Below are 20,204 nucleotides of genomic sequence, written 5' to 3'. Positions count from 1 at the left end.
GTTTGTTATCGCTATTTCTCAGAAAGTACTGAAGGGATCTCTCTCAAATTTCACATGTAGGTTCCCCTAGGGCCCTAGTTGTGCATATTTCATTTTTGAACTGATCAGTTGACAAGATGGCCTTTAAGCTGCCATCTTGGATTTTGATAGTTAAAGTTTGTTACAGCTATTTCTCAGAAAGTACTGAAGGGATCTCTCCCAAATTTCACATGTAGGTTCCCCTAGGGCCCTTGTTGTGCATATTTCATTTTGGGACCAATCGGTCAACAAGATGGCCGCCAGGCCGCCATCTTGGATTTTGATAGTTGAAGTTTGTTACCGCTATTTCTCAGAAAGTACTGAAGGGATATGTCTCAAATTTCATGTGCAGGTTCCCTTAGGTCCCTAATTACATTTTGGGTCCGAACGGTCAACAAGATGGCCGACAGGCCACCATTTTGAATTTTGATAATTGAAGTTTGTTACCGCTATTTCTCAGAAAGTACTGAAGTGATCTGTCTCAAATTTTATATGTAGGTACTCCTAGGACCTGCATATTGCATATTGGGACTGATCGGTCAACAACATCTTTGATTTTGATTATTGAAGTTTGTCAGTGTTATATATCTCAGAGATACTGAAAGGATCTTTCTCAAATTTCATATGTAGTAATATTTAGTAAAAAGTTGAAAAGCAGAGAAAAGATCCGTCTTTCTATTGTCAGACATAGATCATTCTGTGGTGGGCGCCAAGATCCCTCTGGGATCTCTTGTTTTCATACACATAAGTCTCCACAATCAAACTTACTTCAGCTTTGATATCTCCATTGGCGGGGGATCTGAATGACTATGTCCTTGTTGCATATAAAGTTGTTTGTAAGTAAAAATAATCCAACTGACAATAAATGCCTTTTTAGCCAACCGTCATCAGAGGGTGGGCTATTCAAATCGCCCTGCGTCCGTGGTCCGTCGTCCGGCGTCCGGCGTCCAATGCTTGTTATCACTATTTCTTAAAAACTGCTGCATGGATTTTGTTCAAACTTCACATGGAGGGTCCCCTTGGTCCATATTTGTGCCCTACAGATTTTGAGGCTGATCGGAAAAACAAGATGGCCGCCAGGCAGCCATCTTTGATTTTGGCAGTTGAAGTTTGTTATCGATATTTCTTGAAAACTACTGAAGGGATTTTGTTCAAACTTCACATGGAGGTTACCCTTGGTCCCTATTTGTGCCATACAGATTTTGAGGCTGATCGGAAAAACAAGATGGCCACCAGGCAGCCATCTTTGATTTTGGCAGTTGAAGTTTGTTATCGATATTTCTTGAGAACTACTGAAGGGATTTTGTTCAAACTTCACATGGAGGTTACCCTTGGTCCCTAGTTGTGCCATACAGATTTTGAGGATGATCAGAAAAACAAGATGGCCGCCAGGCAGCCATCTTTGATTTTGGCAGTTGAAGTTTGTTATCGATATTTCTTGAGAACTACTGAAGGGATTTTGTTCAAACTTCACATGGAGGTTACCCTTGGTCCCTAGTTATGCCATACAGATTTTGAGGCTGATCGGAAAAACAAGATGGCCGCCAGGCAGCCATCTTTGATTTTTGCAGTTGAAGTTTGTTATCGATATTTCTTGAGAACTACTGAAGGGATTTTGTTCAAACTTCACATGGAGGTTACCCTTGGTCCCTAGTTGTGCCATACAGATTTTGAGGCTGATCGGAAAAAACAAGATGGCCGCCAGGCAGCCATCTTTGATTTTGGCACTTGAAGTTTGTTATCGATATTTCTTGAGAACTACTGAAGGGATTTTGTTCAAACTTCACATTGAGGTTACCCTTTGTCCCTATTTGTGCCATACTGATTTTGAGGCTGATAGGAAAAACGAGATGGCCGCAGGCGGCCATCTTGGATTTTGATAGTTAAGGTTTGATATCCCCATTTCTCAAAAAGTCCTGAAGGGATCTTCCTCAAATTTAATATGTAGGTTCCCCTAGGGCCCTTGTTGTTCATATTGCATTTTTGGACCAATCGGTGAACAAGATGGCCGCCAGGCAGCCATCTTGGATTTCGATAGTTAAAGTTTGTTATGGCTATTTCTCAGATAGTACTGAAGGGATCTGTCTCAAATTTCATATGTAGGTTCCCCTAGCGACCTAGTTGTGCATATTGCATTTTGGGACCGATCGGTTCACAAGATGGCCGCCAGGCAGCCATCTTGGATTTTGTTATTCAAAGTTTGTTATCGCTATTTCTCAGAAAGTACTGAAGGGATCTGTCTCAAAATTCATATGTAGGTTCCCCTAGGGCCCTAGTTGTGCATATTGTGATTCGGGACCGATCGGTCAACAAAATTGCTGCCAGGCAGCCATCTTGGATTTTTATATTCAAAGTTTGTTATCGCTATTTCTCAAAAGGCACTGAAGCGATCTGTCTCAAATTTTATATGTAGTATGTTTGAAAAAGTTTAAAAAGTAGAGAAAAGATCCATCTTTCCTTTGTCAGATATAGATCATTCTTTGGTGGGCGCCAAGATCCCTCTGGGATCTCTTGTTAATTACTGGTATTTTATTGAATATTGCTAGGCCTATCCACTAATATTTCATAATCAAAGTACTGAAAGTACTGAAACACAAAGGCTACCTGATCAAGTTGGTTCTAATATCAATACCTTTACCATTGTTATGAAAGGAGAAAATTGTCTGATTACAATTTTTTCATGAATGTATGTACTTTTCCTAGAATAGCACGAAATTATTGGATTCTAGATAGAGACAAATTTTATACATATGCTAATAGTTATATGAGAAAGAGAGAAAAATCATTTAAGTAGGTATAACAAATTGAAAATAAGAAATAAATGGAAAGTTTCTATAAAAAGGCAAAGTCCAATAACAATTATTATTGCAAAGGGCAATAACTCCGTAAGGTACAGTCAAATCAAGCTGATTTTCACACTCCTATGATATCTTTCCAATGTTAGTCTACACAAAACGTTTCATTACACTTGGTGCATATTTACTCAAGTTATAGTGTTCACAATGTTCATTAATTAGTATTGCAAAGGGCAATAACTTCGTAAATTACAGTCAAATCAAGCTGATTTTCATACACATCCAAGGATTTCTCCAATGTTATTTTACACACAAAGTTATCATATAAACAAAGTCCAGTAATAATTATTAGTGCAAAGGGCAATAACTCCGTAACTTATAGTCAAATCAAACTCATTTCTTCATTAAGTTGGTTCTCAAGTTACCGTGTTCACAAGAATGGACAAAAAACTATCACAGGTCATCATGACCTATGTTCAGGTGACCTAAAAATGTAAAATGTATGCTGCAAGCGTAATTACGGTAGTTTAAGTGGATTTGAAGTGGGTCACCTAAGGGGATTTTAAGCATTTAAAATATTTAAATTATTTACCAGTATATTTGATGTGGTTCTGCTAAGGGGATTTGCAGTGGTCCAGTTAAGGGGTTATCCAGTGGTTTCGATAAGGGGATTTAAAGTGGCCCCGCTACGGAGGTTGCAGTGGTCTAGCTAAGGGGATTTGAAGTGGTCACACAAAGGGGATTTTTAACGTGTACAATATGTAAATGAGGACACAAGTGGATTTGAAGTTGTATCCTTAGGGGGATTTGATGGGGTCTTACTTAGGGGATTTATAGCGTCTAAAAATCAAGTGGTGCTTAACAAGAGTTATTTCATTAAAATCATATTTGGTAACTTCTGGCTTAAAAGAAATTAAAAAAATCCTGCTGTAACAGCCGTTGTTTGAATATCTAAGCAACCCTGGAGTCTAGGGGTTTGTGAAAGATGTTTTACTGGAATAGCTCTTATTTCTGAAAAATAACAAAAGTGACAACTAAATAATAGTGTATTGTATTTCATATAAATTCTTATTTCATTCTTTTTTTTATACATTCATAAATAAAATATTGAATGGTTGTACACATAAAAATTAGAAATAGATACCATAATTACAGGACAACATGCATGTCAATCTACATATAATCCCCTAAATGCTCAATTCAAAATATACATTTTGTTATATAACAGCACAATCATTGCTTTATAGTATAGATATTGACTAATGATATTATATATTATAGAGTTATCTGCCCTAGCAGGTAGGTATTGATTGTGATGTCATGTGCTTTTAGGCATAATATTATACTTTTAAGAGAAATCTACCAGAATTTCGCACACAAAATAAAGACATCACAATGGATACCTACCCGCAAGGGAGGCAATTCTGTAATATGCAAAGATGGAATAGGTTTTATATGAGGAGACACAATCATATTTTATAATTGATGAGTTTGGTCAAAATCCATGAGTTTTCATTTTCTTCATTTGGTTTCTTTCTTCTTTGTTAACATTAACTTTGAAATAATTCACATGTTGTTTTTAGTGTCTTTTTGTGAACAGCATATGTCTTTCTGTCATCGCGGTCTACTTCAGTGTCTGAAATACATGTAATAAAGAAGAAAACATTAATAGATTTTGCATGTGTGAAGAATGATATATTTTTATATACTGGTACAAGATGTATTCATCACTATTTGGGTTTTTTTCAATTGAGATACCTTATTAACAATCCTAATAATATTTTCATATTCAAAGGACTGTAAATTCATACAACTTTGATCTTAAATTGAAAAAAATATTTCAAATATGATCCTTGCCATTCCTCTGACAAAAGGGGTGTAGGGAGGCAGTATAGGAAAGGTATTTATTTTTTATTCATTTACGGACCTTGAGGTGGAAGAGAGGTGAAGGAAAAGCAAGAGTATTCAGAAAAAAACATCGACCTACTATTAGTACCTGCAGGCAACTGCCCAACTTGTAACACAGGTGGTGGTAATTTGATGACTCAATGTATATAGCCATAAGGCCACTGCTTCCCAAGGAGGGGTTTTGATCAATTACAAAATGGAAGGCCTTATAGCTATAATATAATGACCATTCTTTTTATTAATTAAAAACATATTCATAACAGCTAAGTATATACCCAGTATAAATTAAGGATTTGGATCAGACTACACATTTGTACCCGCAGTGAGGTCGGCATTGATGACAGTCTCCATTATTTTAGGACGGCGATACAGATTTCATTTCTTGTACATTTCTTCAAAAACAATAAAACATACATTTAGGAAGCTCTTCATTTCTTCGAGAATAAAACCTTTAGGATTATTATGATCAATGACAAAAAGATTACAAAAAAAATATTTAGATTCTAAATACAAGGCAAATTAAATTTTGAAATGTAAATCTCTGAACTTAAAATTGCACAAAATAATTTCCAGATAAAAAATATCAAATGTCACTTGATAAAAAGTTAGTTTTTTAAACAAAATTTAAATAACAATTTTTCGTCATCATATACATATATCATGACTTTTTGTAATTTTCACATGGATCAATTGAGAATCACACTGCAATCATATCTGTTTGAATGACTTCATAATAGAGGACATGTAGCTCTGTGATATTCATGATTGATCAGCCAAATCTGGAATGAATGTATTCTAATTCTGCATGATGACATATGCATAATTATGTAGTTTAATAATTAGGATATATACTACATAATCAAATTGGATATATCTCACTCAGATTGCATGGTAAATTGAGCTAATTAATATACAAATATTTCAAAATCAAAAATAAAAATTAATTTGGCATAGTTTACTCAGTAGGAGGCCTTATTAGCCCACCATCATCGGATATAGTTTACTCAGTAGGAGGCCTCATTAGCCCACCATCATCAAATCGCCTTTCGTCCGTGGTCCGTGGTCCGTCCGTCCGTCCTTCCGTCCGTCCGTCCGTTAACAATTCTTGTAACTGCCATTTTTCAGAAAGTACTGAAGGGATCTTTCTCAAATTTCATATGTGGGTTTCCTTAGGACCCTAGTTGTGCATATTGCATTTTGGGACCGATCGATGAACAAGATGACCGACAGGCGGCCATCTTGGATTTTGATAGTTAAAGTTTGTTACCGCTATTTCTCAAAAAGTACTGAAGGGATCTTTCTCAAATTTCATATATAGGGTCCCCTAGGACCCTAGTTGTGCATGTTGCATTTTGGGACGGATCGGTGAACAAGATGGCCGACAGGCGGCCATCTTGGATTGTGATAGTTATAGTTAAAGTTTGTTACCGCTATTTCTCAAAATGTACTGAAGGGATCTCTCTCAAATTTCATATATAGGTTCCCCTAGGACCCTAGTTGTGCATGTTCCATTTTCGGACCGATCGGTGAACAAGATGGCCGATAGGCGGCCATCTTGGATTTTGATAGTTAAAGTTTGTTACCGCTATTTCTCAAAAAGTGCGCAAGGGATCTTTCTCAAATTTCATATACAGGTTCCCCTAGGACCCTAGTTGTGCATATTGCATTTTGGGACCGATCGGTAAACAAGATGACTGACTGACGGCCATCTTGGATTTTGATAGTTAAAGTTTGTTATCGCTATTTCTCAGAAAGTACTGAAGGGATCTTTCTCAAATTCCATGCATAGTTTCCCCTTGTACCCTAGTTGTGCATAGTACATTTAAGGACTGATCCATAATGCCTTTCGGGACTGATCGGTAAACAAGATGGCAAACCGGCCGCCATCTTAGATTTCATTGTTGAAGTTTGTTACCACTACCAGGTATTTCTTAGAAAGTACTATAGGGATCTGTCTCAAATTTTATATGTAGTGTGTTTGAAAAATTTTGAAAAGCAGGGAAAAGATCCCTCTTTCCATTGTCAGACATAGATCATTCTTTGGTGGGCACCAAGATCCCACTGGGATCTCTTGTTGTTAGGTCATCTGACCCGAAGGGTCAGGATGACCTATAGTCGTCATGTTTCGTCCGTGCGTCATGTTTCGTCCGTGCGCGCCGTGCGCCGTGCGCCGTGCGTTAACTTTTCACATTTTGAACTTCTTCTCAAGTTCTACCTGTGCGATTTGGCTGAAACTTGCATGAAATAATCCTGACATAGTCCTGACAAAGTGTTAATATTTTTCGGGTTGATCCGAAATCCAAGATGGCCGCCACAGCCGCCATCTTGAAAACACATTTTTAACTTCTTCTCAAGTTCTACCAGTGCGATTTGGCTGAAACTTGCATGAAATGATCCTGACATGGTCCCGACAAAGTGTTGTTATTTTTCGGGTCGATCCGAAATCCGAGATGGCCGCCACAGCCGCCATCTTGAAAACACATTTTGAACTTCTTCTCAAGTTCTACCAGTGCGATTTGGCTGAAACTTGCATGAAATGATCCTGACATGGTCCCGACAAAGTGTTGTTATTTTTGGGTTGATCCGAAATCCAAGATGGCCGCCACAGCCGCCATCTTGAAAACACTTTTGAACTTCTTCTCAAGTTCTATCAGTGCGATTTGTCTGAAACTTGCATGAAATGATCCTGACATGGTCCCGACAAAGTGTTGTTATTTTTCGGGTCGATCTGAAATCCAAGATGGCCGCCAAAGCCGCCATCTTGAAAACACATTTTGAACTTCTTCTCAAGTTCTACCAGTGCGATTTGTCTGAAACTTGCATGAAATGATCCTGACATGGTCCCGACAAAGTGTTGTTATTTTTCGGGTCGATCTGAAATCCAAGATGGCCGCCAAAGCCGCCATCTTGAAAACACATTTTGAACTTCTTCTCAAGTTCTACCTGTGCGATTTGGATGAAACTTGCATGAAATGATCCTGACATGGTCCCGACAAAGTGTTGTTATTTTTTCGGGTCGATCTGAAATCCAAGATGGCCGCCACAGCCGCCATCTTGAAAACACATTTTGAACTTCTTCTCAAGTTCTACCAGTGCGATTTGGCTGAAACTTGCATGAAATGATCCTGACATGGTCCCGACAAAGTGTTTGTTATTTTTCGGAGTCGATCCGAAATCCAAGATGGCCGCCACAGCCGCCATCTTGAAAACACATTTTGAACTTCTTCTCAAGTTCTACCAGTGCGATTTGTCTGAAACTTGCATGAAATGATCCTGACATGGTCCCGACAAAGTGTTGTTATTTTTCGGGTCGATCCGAAATCCAAGATGGCCGCCACAGCCGCCATCTTAAAAACACATTTTGAACTTCTTCTCAAGTTCTACCAGTGCGATTCGGCTGAAACTTGCATGAAATGATCCTGACATGGTCCCGACAAAGTGTTGTTATTTTTGGGTTGATCCGAAATCCGAGATGGCCGCCACAGCCGCCATCTTGAAAACACATTTTGAACTTCTTCTCAAGTTCTACCAGTGCGATTTGTCTGAAACTTGCATGAAATGATCCTGATATGGTCCCGACAAAGTTTTGTTATTTTTCGGGTCTATCTGAAATCCAAGATGGCCGCCAAAGCCGCCATCTTGAAAACACATTTTGAACTTCTACTCAAGTTCTACCGGTGCGATTTGACTGAAACTTGCGTGAAATTATCCTGACATGGTCCCGACAAAGTGTTGTTATTTTTCGGGTCGATCTGAAATCCAAGATGGCCGCCAAAGCCGCCATCTTGAAAAGACATTTTGAACTTCTTCTCAAGTTCTACCTGTGCGATTTGGATGAAACTTGCATGAAATGATCCTGATATGGTCCCGACAAAGTGTTGTTATTTTTCGGGTCGATCCGAAATCCAAGATGGCTGCCACAGCCGCCATCTTGAAAACACATTTTGAACTTCTTCTCAAGTTCTACCGGTGCGATTTGGCTGAAACTTGCATGAAATGATCCTGACATGGTCCTGACAAAGTGTTGTTATTTTTTCGGGTCGATCTGAAATCCAAGATGGCCGCCACAGCCGCCATCTTGAAAACACATTTTGAACTTCTTCTCAAGTTCTACCAGTGCGATTTGGCTGAAACTTGCATGAAATGATCCTGACATGGTCCCGACAAAGTGTTGTTATTTTTCGGGTCGATCCGAAATCCAAGATGGCCGCCACAGCCGCCATCTTGAAAACACATTTTTGAACTTCTTCTCAAGTTCTACCAGTGCGATTTGTCTGAAACTTGCATGAAATGATCCTGACATGGTCCTGACAAAGTGTTGTTATTTTTCGGGTCGATCCGAAATCCAAGATGGCCGCCAAGCCGCCATCTTGAAAACACATTTTGAACTTCTTCTCAAGTTCTACCAGTGCGATTTGGCTGAAACTTGCATGAAATGATCCTGACATGGTCCCGACAAAGTGTTGTTATTTTTCGGGTCGATCCGAAATCCAAGATGGCCGCCACAGCCGCCATCTTGAAAACACATTTTGAACTTCTTCTCAAGTTCTACCAGTGCGATTTGGCTGAAACTTGCATGAAATGATCCTGACATGGTCCCGACAAAGTGTTGTTATTTTTCGGGTCGATCCGAAATCCAAGATGGCCGCCACAGCCGCCATCTTGAAAACACATTTTGAACTTCTTCTCAAGTTCTACCAGTGCGATTTGACTGAAACTTGCATGAAAATGATCCTGACATGGTCCCGACAAAGTGTTGTTATTTTTCGGGTCGATCCGAAATCCCAAGATGGCCGCCACAGCCGCCATCTTGAAAACACATTTTGAACTTCTTCTCAAGTTCTACCAGTGCGATTTGTCTGAAACTTGCATGAAATGATCCTGACATGGTCCCGACAAAGTGTTGTTATTTTTCGGGTCGATCCGAAATCCAAGATGGCCGCCACAGCCGCCATCTTGAAAACACATTTTGAACTTCTTCTCAAGTTCTACCAGTGCGATTTGGCTGAAACTTGCATGAAATGATCCTGACATGGTCCCGACAAAGTGTTGTTATTTTTTGGGTCGATCCGAAATCCAAGATGGCCGCCACAGCCGCCATCTTGAAAACACATTTTGAACTTCTTCTCAAGTTCTACCAGTGCGATTTGTCTGAAACTTGCATGAAATGATCCTGACATGGTCCCGACAAAGTTTTGTTATTTTTCGGGTCGATCTGAAATCCAAGATGGCCGCCAAAGCCGCCATCTTGAAAACACATTTTGAACTTCTTCTCAAGTTCTACCGTGCGATTTGACTGAAACTTGCGTGAAATGATCCTGACATGGTCCCGACAAAGTGTTGTTATTTTTCGGGTCGATCCGAAATCCAAGATGGCCGCCAAAGCCGCCATCTTGAAAAGACACATTTTGAACTTCTTCTCAAGTTCTACCTGTGCGATTTGGATGAAACTTGCATAAATGATCCTGATATGGTCCCGACAAAGTGTTGTTATTTTTCGGGTCGATCCGAAATCCAAGATGGCCGCCACAGCCGCCATCTTGAAAACACATTTTGAACTTCTTCTCAAGTTCTACCGGTGCGATTTGGCTGAAACTTGCATGAAATGATCCTGACATGGTCCCGACAAAGTGTTGTTATTTTTTCGGGTCGATCTGAAATCCAAGATGGCCGCCACAGCCGCCATCTTGAAAACACATTTTGAACTTCTTCTCAAGTTCTACCAGTGCGATTTGGCTGAAACTTGCATGAAATGATCCTGACATGGTCCCGACAAAGTGTTGTTATTTTTCGGGCGATCCGAAACCCAAGATGGCCGCCACAGCCGCCATCTTGAAGACACATTTTGAACTTCTTCTCAAGTTCTACCAGTGCGATTTGTCTGAAACTTGCATGAAATGATCCTGACATGGTCCTGACAAAGTTGTTGTTATTTTTCGGGTCGATCCAAAATCCAAAATGGTAGCCAAAGCCGCCATCTTGAAAACACATTTTGAACTTCTTCTCAAGTTCTACCGATGCGATTTGACTGAAACTTGCATGAAATGATCCTGACATGGTCCTGACAAAGTGTTGTTATTTTTCGGGTCGATCCGAAATCCAAGATGGCCGCCAAAGCAGCCATCTTGAAAACACATTTGGAACTTCTTCTCAAGTTCTACCTGTGCTATTTGGCTGAAACTTGCATGAAATGATCCTGATATGGTCCCGACAAAGTGTTATTATTTTTCGGGTCGATTGAAATCCAGGATGACCACCACAGCCGCCATCTTTAAAACTCATTTTGAACTTTTTCTCAAGTTCTACCGGTGCGATTTGGCTGAAACTTGCATGAAATGATCTTGACATGGTCCCGACAAAGTGTTGTTATTTTTCGGGTCGATCCGAAATCCAAGATGGCCGCCATCTTGAAAACACATTTTGAACTTCTTCTCAAGTTCTACCGGTTCGATTTGGCTGAAACTTGTATGAAATGATCCTGGCATGGTCCTGACAAAGTGTTTTATTCTTCGGGTCGATTCGAAATCCAAGATGGCCACAGCCGCCATCTTTAAAACTCATTTTGAACTTTTTCTCAAGTTCTACCGGTGCGATTTGGCTGAAACTTGCATGAAATGATCTTGACATGGTCCCGACAAAGTGTTGTTATTTTTCGGGTCGATCCGAAATCCAAGATGGCCGCCATCTTGAAAACACATTTTGAACTTCTTCTCAAGTTCTACCGGTGCGATTTGTCTGAAACTTGCATGAAATGATCCTGACATGGTCACGACAAAGTGTTGTTACATCTCTGGTTGATCCCAAATCGAAGATGGCTACCATGACACTATATCTAATTAATTTCCTACATGTTAAGGCCCTTTGGCCTCTTGTTTGAAATAAAATTTGTTGAAAAAAATTGAAAATGATCCTGACATGGTCCTGACAAAGTGACACCATATAAAATTAATTTTACTATTGCCAAGGTAGTCAGATGACCGTTAAGGCCCTTTGGGCCTCTTGTTTTTCATCTCTACATTTTCCCAGTTTTAATTTCAATTCGCTGGTTAAAAATAAAAAAAAGATGCTATATTGTCTTTTAAATACATTAAAATAGCAGGTACTAAACTTTAATTTACAGATTTTATTTAACGTTACATTATTTCTTTTGGAAATTGATACAATCATAAACACAAATATCTTAGCTAAGGTCAATAATTACAAATTAATCAGCCGTGGTAAATAAATCCATCTCTCAAAATATTACTGTGAAGTTTGCCATATATGCATGTGATACCTACCGGTTGTAATTTAAAACAGCCATATACTGTAAACATCGATGTATTGAAGAACTATTCTGCTGTCCTCATGAAGTCTATGTTCTCCAGTGTATCAAAATATAAGCATGGTCAACATCGGTTGTAAGCCAAGCAGTATGTGTCCGTATTTGTTTATATTCAGCAATCAGACATTACGTAAACAAACATACATGCCTGTTTTTCCCACACTGAATAATCACGTGACTAACACATATGTGTCACAAAAGAATGACACACTCTCTAAACAAAGAACTGTCGCTTCCGACAAGTTTTGTTGTTAATACTCTATTTAGTAAACAGTTAACAGGCAGGTTGTTTTATTTGGATAATGCTTCACGTAATTTATATAATAAGATCGACATCACATGTACGACAACTTTATCTATTGTATCAAGAACATTTTCCGGCATGTCGTGAAGACTGTAACGATCGAGATTCTAAAAGTACAGAGAACTTCCACTTCATTTGGCATATGTCTGATGAGGATTGTCATTATATCAATGCTTAAATAATATCGGTACAACATAGGCCTACTGTACGATATTTATTGTTGTAGGCCCTACGAGTATGTACTGAGTATGGAATAGTGCGTCAGATCCCAGCAATCAACCGATTTCACTTCACAAGTTTCCTAGTTTTACACACGTGTTACAAAGACCTCGCTCATGGCCGTTCATGATTGTTTTGTTAATATCAATTGCTTTATATATAAATGCTGAACATTATTTCATATTTACACGTAATAATATCGGCAAAATCTTGTCTTTAGTGTGACCAGAGACTTAGATATAATAGGGTCAATTAGCTTCCTCATAACCCTAATAGACGACACCCGCTGTGGAAGTTATCCCCCTGCTATCCCAGAGTGCATCGCGTTTCTATTACAGCTTTGACAGACGCCACCCTATTATATCTAAGTCTCTGGTGTGACCTTCTTTCAACCGTAAGTTGCACAGATACGTACACATATGCAAATGACTGGCAGAAATCACCATAACTTATGTAAATTGTCTTGACCATTGTACGTAAATAGCGACTTTATCGTACTTTTTTTATGAGTCCTTGGTATCTTATTCCCAAATTAAATCATCATTATAGATATTCGTTAATTCAAAGATGTGTAATGGAAGGTAGGTATGAATAAGAAGAAGATAAAGAAAAAATCGCATTTAAATGACAGGTCAACCGCATTTAAATGAGTAGGTCAGCCATACGTGCTTGTATAAACACAAGGCATATACATGCCTTTGTGTTAAAAATGAACTAGAATTCCCCCAAACTGACGAACATGTTAACAAGAACAGTCCGTACAAAGGGAGACAGCTGTTACAAACTCTGCCGACGCACTACCATGCAGAGTGTTACTATATAAAACTCAGAATAAATTAACCGAGAAAATCACACATGTGTTCACTGCTTCACTCACGTTACCGGGGACGCCATCATGGCTTCTGCTGTTGATATTACGGCATATCACAGGCCTGATTTGAATTATAAATCAAGAGTTTTCTGCTATTTTCAGTATAGTAACGGGGAAACAAAATGATTGAAAGAAAACCACCTTTAAGACTTACAGGTTTTGATGTTGTTTTTTAATGAATTGAACTTTCCCCAGAATTCCCTGATGTCGCTGCTCAAGACTTAAAGGATGAAGTAATCGCAGGATTCTTGGAAAAGAAACAGAAAAAGGGTAATCTAAACTTTCTGTTTTATTTCTAATGAAACACACATAGTTTTGTCTCCATGTATATAATCTTTAAGTTTCTGTGTTGGTATAAGATACAGCACAAGTTTTAAGTTTTGTGTCTCTCTATATTGGCTAATACAGATGTGAATTTACTTTGCCTCCATTTAAGACACATATAGTTGAAAGACACTTGTGACTTTAAATGTCTCACCTATTACGGTATATGATTTAGATTCGTATGATTCTGTAGGGTTAATTTTGATGGCCAAACTCCAAAAGCGTTGGTGTGTGATCAAAGATGATCGCCTTTACTATTATGAGAACAAGAAGGACAAGAAACAGAAGGGAGCGTTCTGTCTCGCTGGTTATAGATTCCAGGCCGCGCCAGACGTTGTCAAGGAAGCCAATAAGAAAGAGCTCAGCTTTGAGATCGTAGGTCAGGGCAAGCGGACATTCCAGGTAATAGTACTTAATTTTGATAGTCTACCTTTTCTAAAGAATAAATGTAAAGTTGAAAAAAAAAAATGAATTTAGTACTACTTAAAAATACTATGACTGAAAACATTAGTACAAGTGCTCTACGACAAATTTGATCAAAGTTTTCTTGTTTTGTGAAATTTGTTTAAAGGTGATAAAAACAGATTTTAAATATGCTATTTTTGTGTTGATATTTGTTTATTGTGGTGCACTTTATGATTTCCAACAAAAAATACAGGTTGTATTTGACGTAATTTCCATAAAATGTGCTTGAAACGAAGTCCACAACGACCCTTGTCTAGAACGATCGCATCGCTTATCGCCCCTGATATCACCAGGTGGCCGTAGATTCGTGACGTCATCTGAGACCAACAGCTGTGACAAGAGCCGGGAAACTCAATGGGGCAGTGTTGCGGTATTGGCGATAATAGATATTTAAAACAGTCGCGCTACGTGTAGTTGCTATATTGAATAGGGGAAATGAATCCGTATATAATATATAATCTATAACATACAATGATATAATAAAAACGATAGCTTACTCATTCTTATCGTCATATTCTGGGCTATAAAATTGTTACGTTCAGTATGTTAAAGATGCTCCACCGCTGACAAATGGTAAATTTTAACTATCAAAAACAGGAGCAGACGATTTAGTATTTTTCTTCAGTTACAAAAGTTACTTACTTTACACCATTACCACCATTGAACAGTTTGTGAGCTTCTAATTTTATTTCAAGTTAAAAACATGAAATATAATTAATTGCATCCCGAAAAAAATCTGTGTTACTATATCCTATATGGAATGAAATACTGATTGCGCATGCACCAAAGGCGAAATAAATTATTCTATATTATTGTTTGTGTTAATTAGACATATATATACACGATTAAACACCAATTATTGTACGAATGGTGAATATCATTTATGCTCTGTCAGCGGTGGAGCATCTTTAAAGGCCATTTGACACCGTGTACGTGTGTGTCACTGACTCAGGTTCAAGGGGGTTGTGCTTGACTTTTGTCTGTAACTTAAAACTCAAAACATAGAATTTAAAGTAAAACATAGAATTTAAAGTTAAACCAACAAAAAGAAATATAACTTTACAAGAAAATGGACCCAAATTACAATGAAACTACATGCTACATGCACATACATGTACATATAATGCATATTTATAAAAAAAAAAAAAAAAAACGCCACCCTTCATACCCTATCCAAAACCCTATGATACCACGATGCCCCTATCCCGCCTTATGTACGTACTGCACACCTCTATATTTCCTATTTGAAGCTTAATCCTTCAGAACACCGCACAGAAAGGGCTAGACTTATGTATTTTCTTAAAGTTCTATAATGAGTTTTACGGATGTGTATGAAATAAAATAACATGTACAGTAGTAACAATACACCGCACGGCCGATAAAAAAGACGGGACACAAAACACAGAAACTAGATACAATGACCTAATATGGATGACATGTACTCGTGGACAAGATACACATGTAATAGTTCAACTAACACAGGACCATGAAACAACATATATTTCTTATAAAACACAAATCATTTACAAGACCGCTTCATTATATTTTCTAACCGTGCGGAGTTTTGGAAATAAGAAACCTGTCGACCTTAGTAAATTTTAAAAGTATACGCACAGACCACAGCACACTAGATAGCCTATTGACCATCATGAGACGATCTAGCGTTCTAAATAAAAAAAATCGGTAAAACTCGCATTCTACATATATATATACGCAAGTGTACTATGTAGAATATAACAGGAAATTAATGAGTACTAAAATTGGCCAAATTTGCGAGCATTGTGGTGTTTTGGGGGTTCGGGGGGAGACCCTGATAAAGATATTACAATTTAGAATGACTGAGATATGAGTTTCACGATGTATTTTGATGATTTTGTAAGGGCTTAAGGCGAGAGATTTTGTTTTTTGGGGGTCCTAAGGTCTCCTCCGAGAAGGAAAAATATTACTTAATGTATTTAGGATTGCTGAGATGAGTTTTACGATGTATTTTGATGACTTTAGAGCGTTCTTAACATGGTAATTTTTCGAATTTAAATTCCTGCAATTAAATAATGATAACTGTGAATGTCGTCATATCATTATGCAACCCTGCTTGATCTGAACTAGTCCGCTAAACCTGCCTATATTATTAGGCTTTTTTTCTCCCCTATATATGAGGCAAAAAAAAATAAATTAAAAAAGCCTAATAATATAGGCAGGTTTAGCGGACTAGATCTGAACATACCGGTTTCACACCACCGGCACATTGTTGTGTAACCCAAAATAAATATGAAAATCCCTAAAATGAAGTATGGAAAATGTGCAGAAGGATCTCTTTTATTTTTAATGCGCATTTTGAGAACATTTCAGTTTTTTCTTTTAATCTGCATGTATTTTTCATGTCTCCGTATGTTTGTAACAGATAATTTTTCTATTAAAACGTAGGTCTAAAGAGGTGGGCCCCAATAATTGTCCATTTTCGCTACGATCTTATTTCGCACATAAAATTACCAGTAGATTCTATGTATATCAAAACTCCTCGGTTAATTTTATGTGTAAACTATAAATTACATACATGCACAGTCGTATTACTCCAGGGTGGACTGAATAGGAAAGAACTACTTATTCATTCGTGGTTTAACCCCTGGCACACCATAAGCCACATGACATATGTGTACCCGCGACATTAATGACATCATTATTTACATGTAGTGACGTCATTTCATAGGTTATGACGTCAATAATGTGTCATTATGTAGGGGATAAATCACGTTACCCAAATAGTCGAAATATAACATATTTTTTCTCCGTGTGTATTTCCGTAAGTACTAAGACATGTGGCTGAAATACACATGCATGTTGACAGTTCCGCGATCGGCACACCGGCTTCCGGTAGTTGATTGTCTCAGATGACGTCACAACTCATCGGAACTCAAGGGAGGTAAGTCATAGAAAAAAATCTGTCGTCGAAAAGATATGAAGATTGCTTTCATTAATTTTACTATTTAGAGACAAAATATAAGCAAATATCAAACTGGTATATGTTAGATAGGCATTACAAATGTTTCTAGCGTATTATCTCATTTTTCATGTCCGTTCTGTTTTTATCACCTTTAAAGAGATTGTAGCATTTGAGTAATTTATACTTTGGAAGAGGTTAGTTCGGAACCAGTCTTAGTCCTATGGTGATTTTTTTCAGGATGGAAGGGATTCATTAGGTCACCTGAGACGAAGTCTCAAGTGACCTATTCTAATCGCCTTTTGTCCGTCGTCGTGCGTCGTCCGTTGTGTGTTCGTAAACAATTTACATTTTCGACTTCTTCTCAAAAACCACTAAAGCAATTCCAATGAAATTTTGCACAAACCTCCTAAGGCCAATCAAAATTGTGAATTATATGACCCCCACCCCCCAGGGGGCTGTAGGAAGGGCCAAAAGGGGTAAAATTGATTAAAATTTCAAAAATCTTCTTCTCCACTCACAGATGTGGTAGAATTAAATACTCTTCATAGATTGGAAGGTCTTAAGGTCCTTTAAAAAAATTGTGAATTTCATGGCCCTGGGATCTCAGATTTTTTCCCTGGGGAGTGGGTCAAATTTCCTATAGTTTATATAGGAAAAACACATTTATGAACATTATTTGCTTTGTTTTCATAGGAAATGAGTCAAACTGGCTTAGAATAATTAGCCTGAGAAAGCATTTTAACGTCATATTCATATTTGTCCTGGCCAACCCCCAGGGGTCAGAGGGGCGGGGCCAAAAGGGGTCAAATTTGTTAACTTTTCAAAAATCTTTCTTCTGAATTCACAGATTGGATGGAACCAAACACTCTTTATAGATTGAAAGGTCTTAAGGCCCTTTACAAAATGTGTGAATTTCATGGCTCTGGGATCTCAGATTTTTCCCTGGGGAGGGAGTCAAATTTACTATAGTTTATATAGGAAAAACACATTTATGAACATTATTTGAAATGAGTCAAACTGGGTTTGAATTATTAGCCTGAAATAGCATTTTAACACCATATCCATATTGGTCCTGGCTGACCCCAGGGACCAGAGAGGCGGAGCCAAAAAGGGTCAAAAGGCTAATATTTCAACAAGAGGCCCAAGAGGCCTTGACGGTCACCTGAGTGCTGCTACAGAAAGAGCATTGCAAAGTTGGTTCCAATCTATAAAAATTATTTACGAATTATAAAATAAACTATAAAGTTGAACTTTCGTATTAGAATTTTTAGCCCACCATCATCAGATGGTGGGCTATTCAAATCGCTTTTCGTCCGTCCTTCCGTCCGTCCGTCCTTCCGTCCGATAACATTTTTTGTTACCGCTATTTCTCAGAAAGTACCAAAGGGATCTTTCTCAAATTTCATATGTAGGTTCCCCTAGGGCCCTAGTTGTGCATATTGTATTTTGGGACCAATCAGTCAACAAAATGGCCGCCAGGCGGCCATCTTGGATTTTGATAGTTAAAGTTTGTTACCGCTATTTCGCAGAAAGTACTGAAGGGATCTCTCTCAAATTTCACATGTAGGTTCCCCTAGGGGTGTAGTTGTGCATATTGCATTTTGGGACCAATCGGTCAACAAGATGGCCGACAGGCCGCCATCTTGGATTTTGATTGATAAAGTTTGTTACCGCTATTTCTCAGAAAGTAATGAAGGGATCTCTCTCAAATTTCACATGTAGGTTCCCCTAGAGGTGTAGTTGTGCATATTGCATTTTGGGACCAGTCGGTCAACAAGATGGCCGACAGGCCCCCATCTTGGATTTTGATTGATAAAGTTTGTTACTGCTATTTCTCAGAAAGTATTGAAGGGATTGTTCTCAAATTTCACATGTAGGTTCCCCTAGGGCCCTAGTTGTGCATTATGCATTTTTGGACCGATGGATGAACAAGATGGCCGCCAGGCCGCCATCTTGGATTTTGATAATTGATGTTTGTTACCGCTTTATCTCAGAAAGTACTTAAGGGATCTGTGTCAAATTGCATGTGCAGGTTCCCCTTGGGGTCTAGCTTTGCATATCACATTTTCGGACCGATCGGTGAACAAGATGGCCGACAGGCCGCCATCTTGGATTTTGATAGTTGAAGCTTGTTACCATTATTAGCTCACCTGGTCCAAAGGACCGAGGTGAGCTTATGGGATACTGCAGCGTCCGTCGTCCGGCGTCCGGCATCCGGCGTCCGGCGTCCGTCAACAATCGACTTCTTCTCCATAACCGCTGGTCGGATTTCAATAAAATTTTACTGGTAGCATCCTTATGGGCTACTAACTGAAAATTGTACAAATGATGGGGCTGACCCCCCGGGCGCCTGAGGGGCGGGGCCAAAAGTGGTCAATTTGGCTATTTCCATATAAACGACTTCTTCTCTGAAACCAAGCATGGGATAGCACCCATAATGCAATGGTAGCATCCTTATAGGGTGGGGATTCAAAATTGTACAAATGATGGGGCTGACTCCCGGGGGGGGGCTGAGGGGCGGGGTCAAAAGGGGTCAATTTGGCTATTTCCATATAAACGACTTCTTCTCTGAAACCAAGCATGGGATAGCACCCATAATGCAATGATATCATCCTTATAGGTTGGGGATTCAAAATTGTACAAATAATGGGGCTGACCCCCCGGGGGGCCTGAGGGGCAGGGTCAAAAGGGGTCAATTTGGCTATTTCCATATAAACGACTTCTTCTCTGAAACCAAGCATGGGATAGCACCCATAATGCAATGATATCATCCTTATAGGTTGGGGATTCAAAATTGTACAAATAATGGGGCTGACCCCCCGGGGGGCCTGAGGGGCGGGGTCAAAAGGGGTCAATTTGGCTATTTCCATATAAATGACTTCTTCTCTGCAACTAAGCATGGTATAGCACCCATAATGCAATGGTAGCATCCTTGTAGGCTGGGGATTCCAAATTGAGCAAATGATAGGGCTGACCCCCGGGGGCCTGAGGGGCAGGGTCAAAAGTGGTCAATTTCCATATAAATGACTTTTTCT

At 38.8% G+C, this 20,204-nt stretch overlaps 1 protein-coding gene across 2 annotated transcripts in view; it reads left to right on the top strand.

Moving 5' to 3' along the window:
- Positions 1 to 16,142, top strand: part of LOC138316062 (src kinase-associated phosphoprotein 2-A-like) — a 56,955-nt gene extending 40,813 nt beyond the window's left edge. For both annotated transcript variants that reach the window (XM_069257541.1, XM_069257539.1), the window contains 2 exons: positions 13,635 to 13,709; positions 13,957 to 16,142. In XM_069257541.1, coding sequence (XP_069113642.1) covers positions 13,635 to 13,709; positions 13,957 to 14,234 — 353 coding nt within the window. In that variant the 3' untranslated portion in view covers positions 14,235 to 16,142. The remainder of the gene's footprint in view (positions 1 to 13,634; positions 13,710 to 13,956) is intronic.
- Positions 16,143 to 20,204: the final 4,062 nt, after the last annotated feature.

Source organism: Argopecten irradians, chromosome 2, assembly GCF_041381155.1.
Source record: "Argopecten irradians isolate NY chromosome 2, Ai_NY, whole genome shotgun sequence".
In the NCBI taxonomy this organism is placed as follows: Eukaryota; Metazoa; Mollusca; class Bivalvia; order Pectinida; family Pectinidae; genus Argopecten; species Argopecten irradians.
Note: the sequence above shows the minus strand (reverse complement) of the source record. Positions and strands in the feature narration are given on the sequence as shown.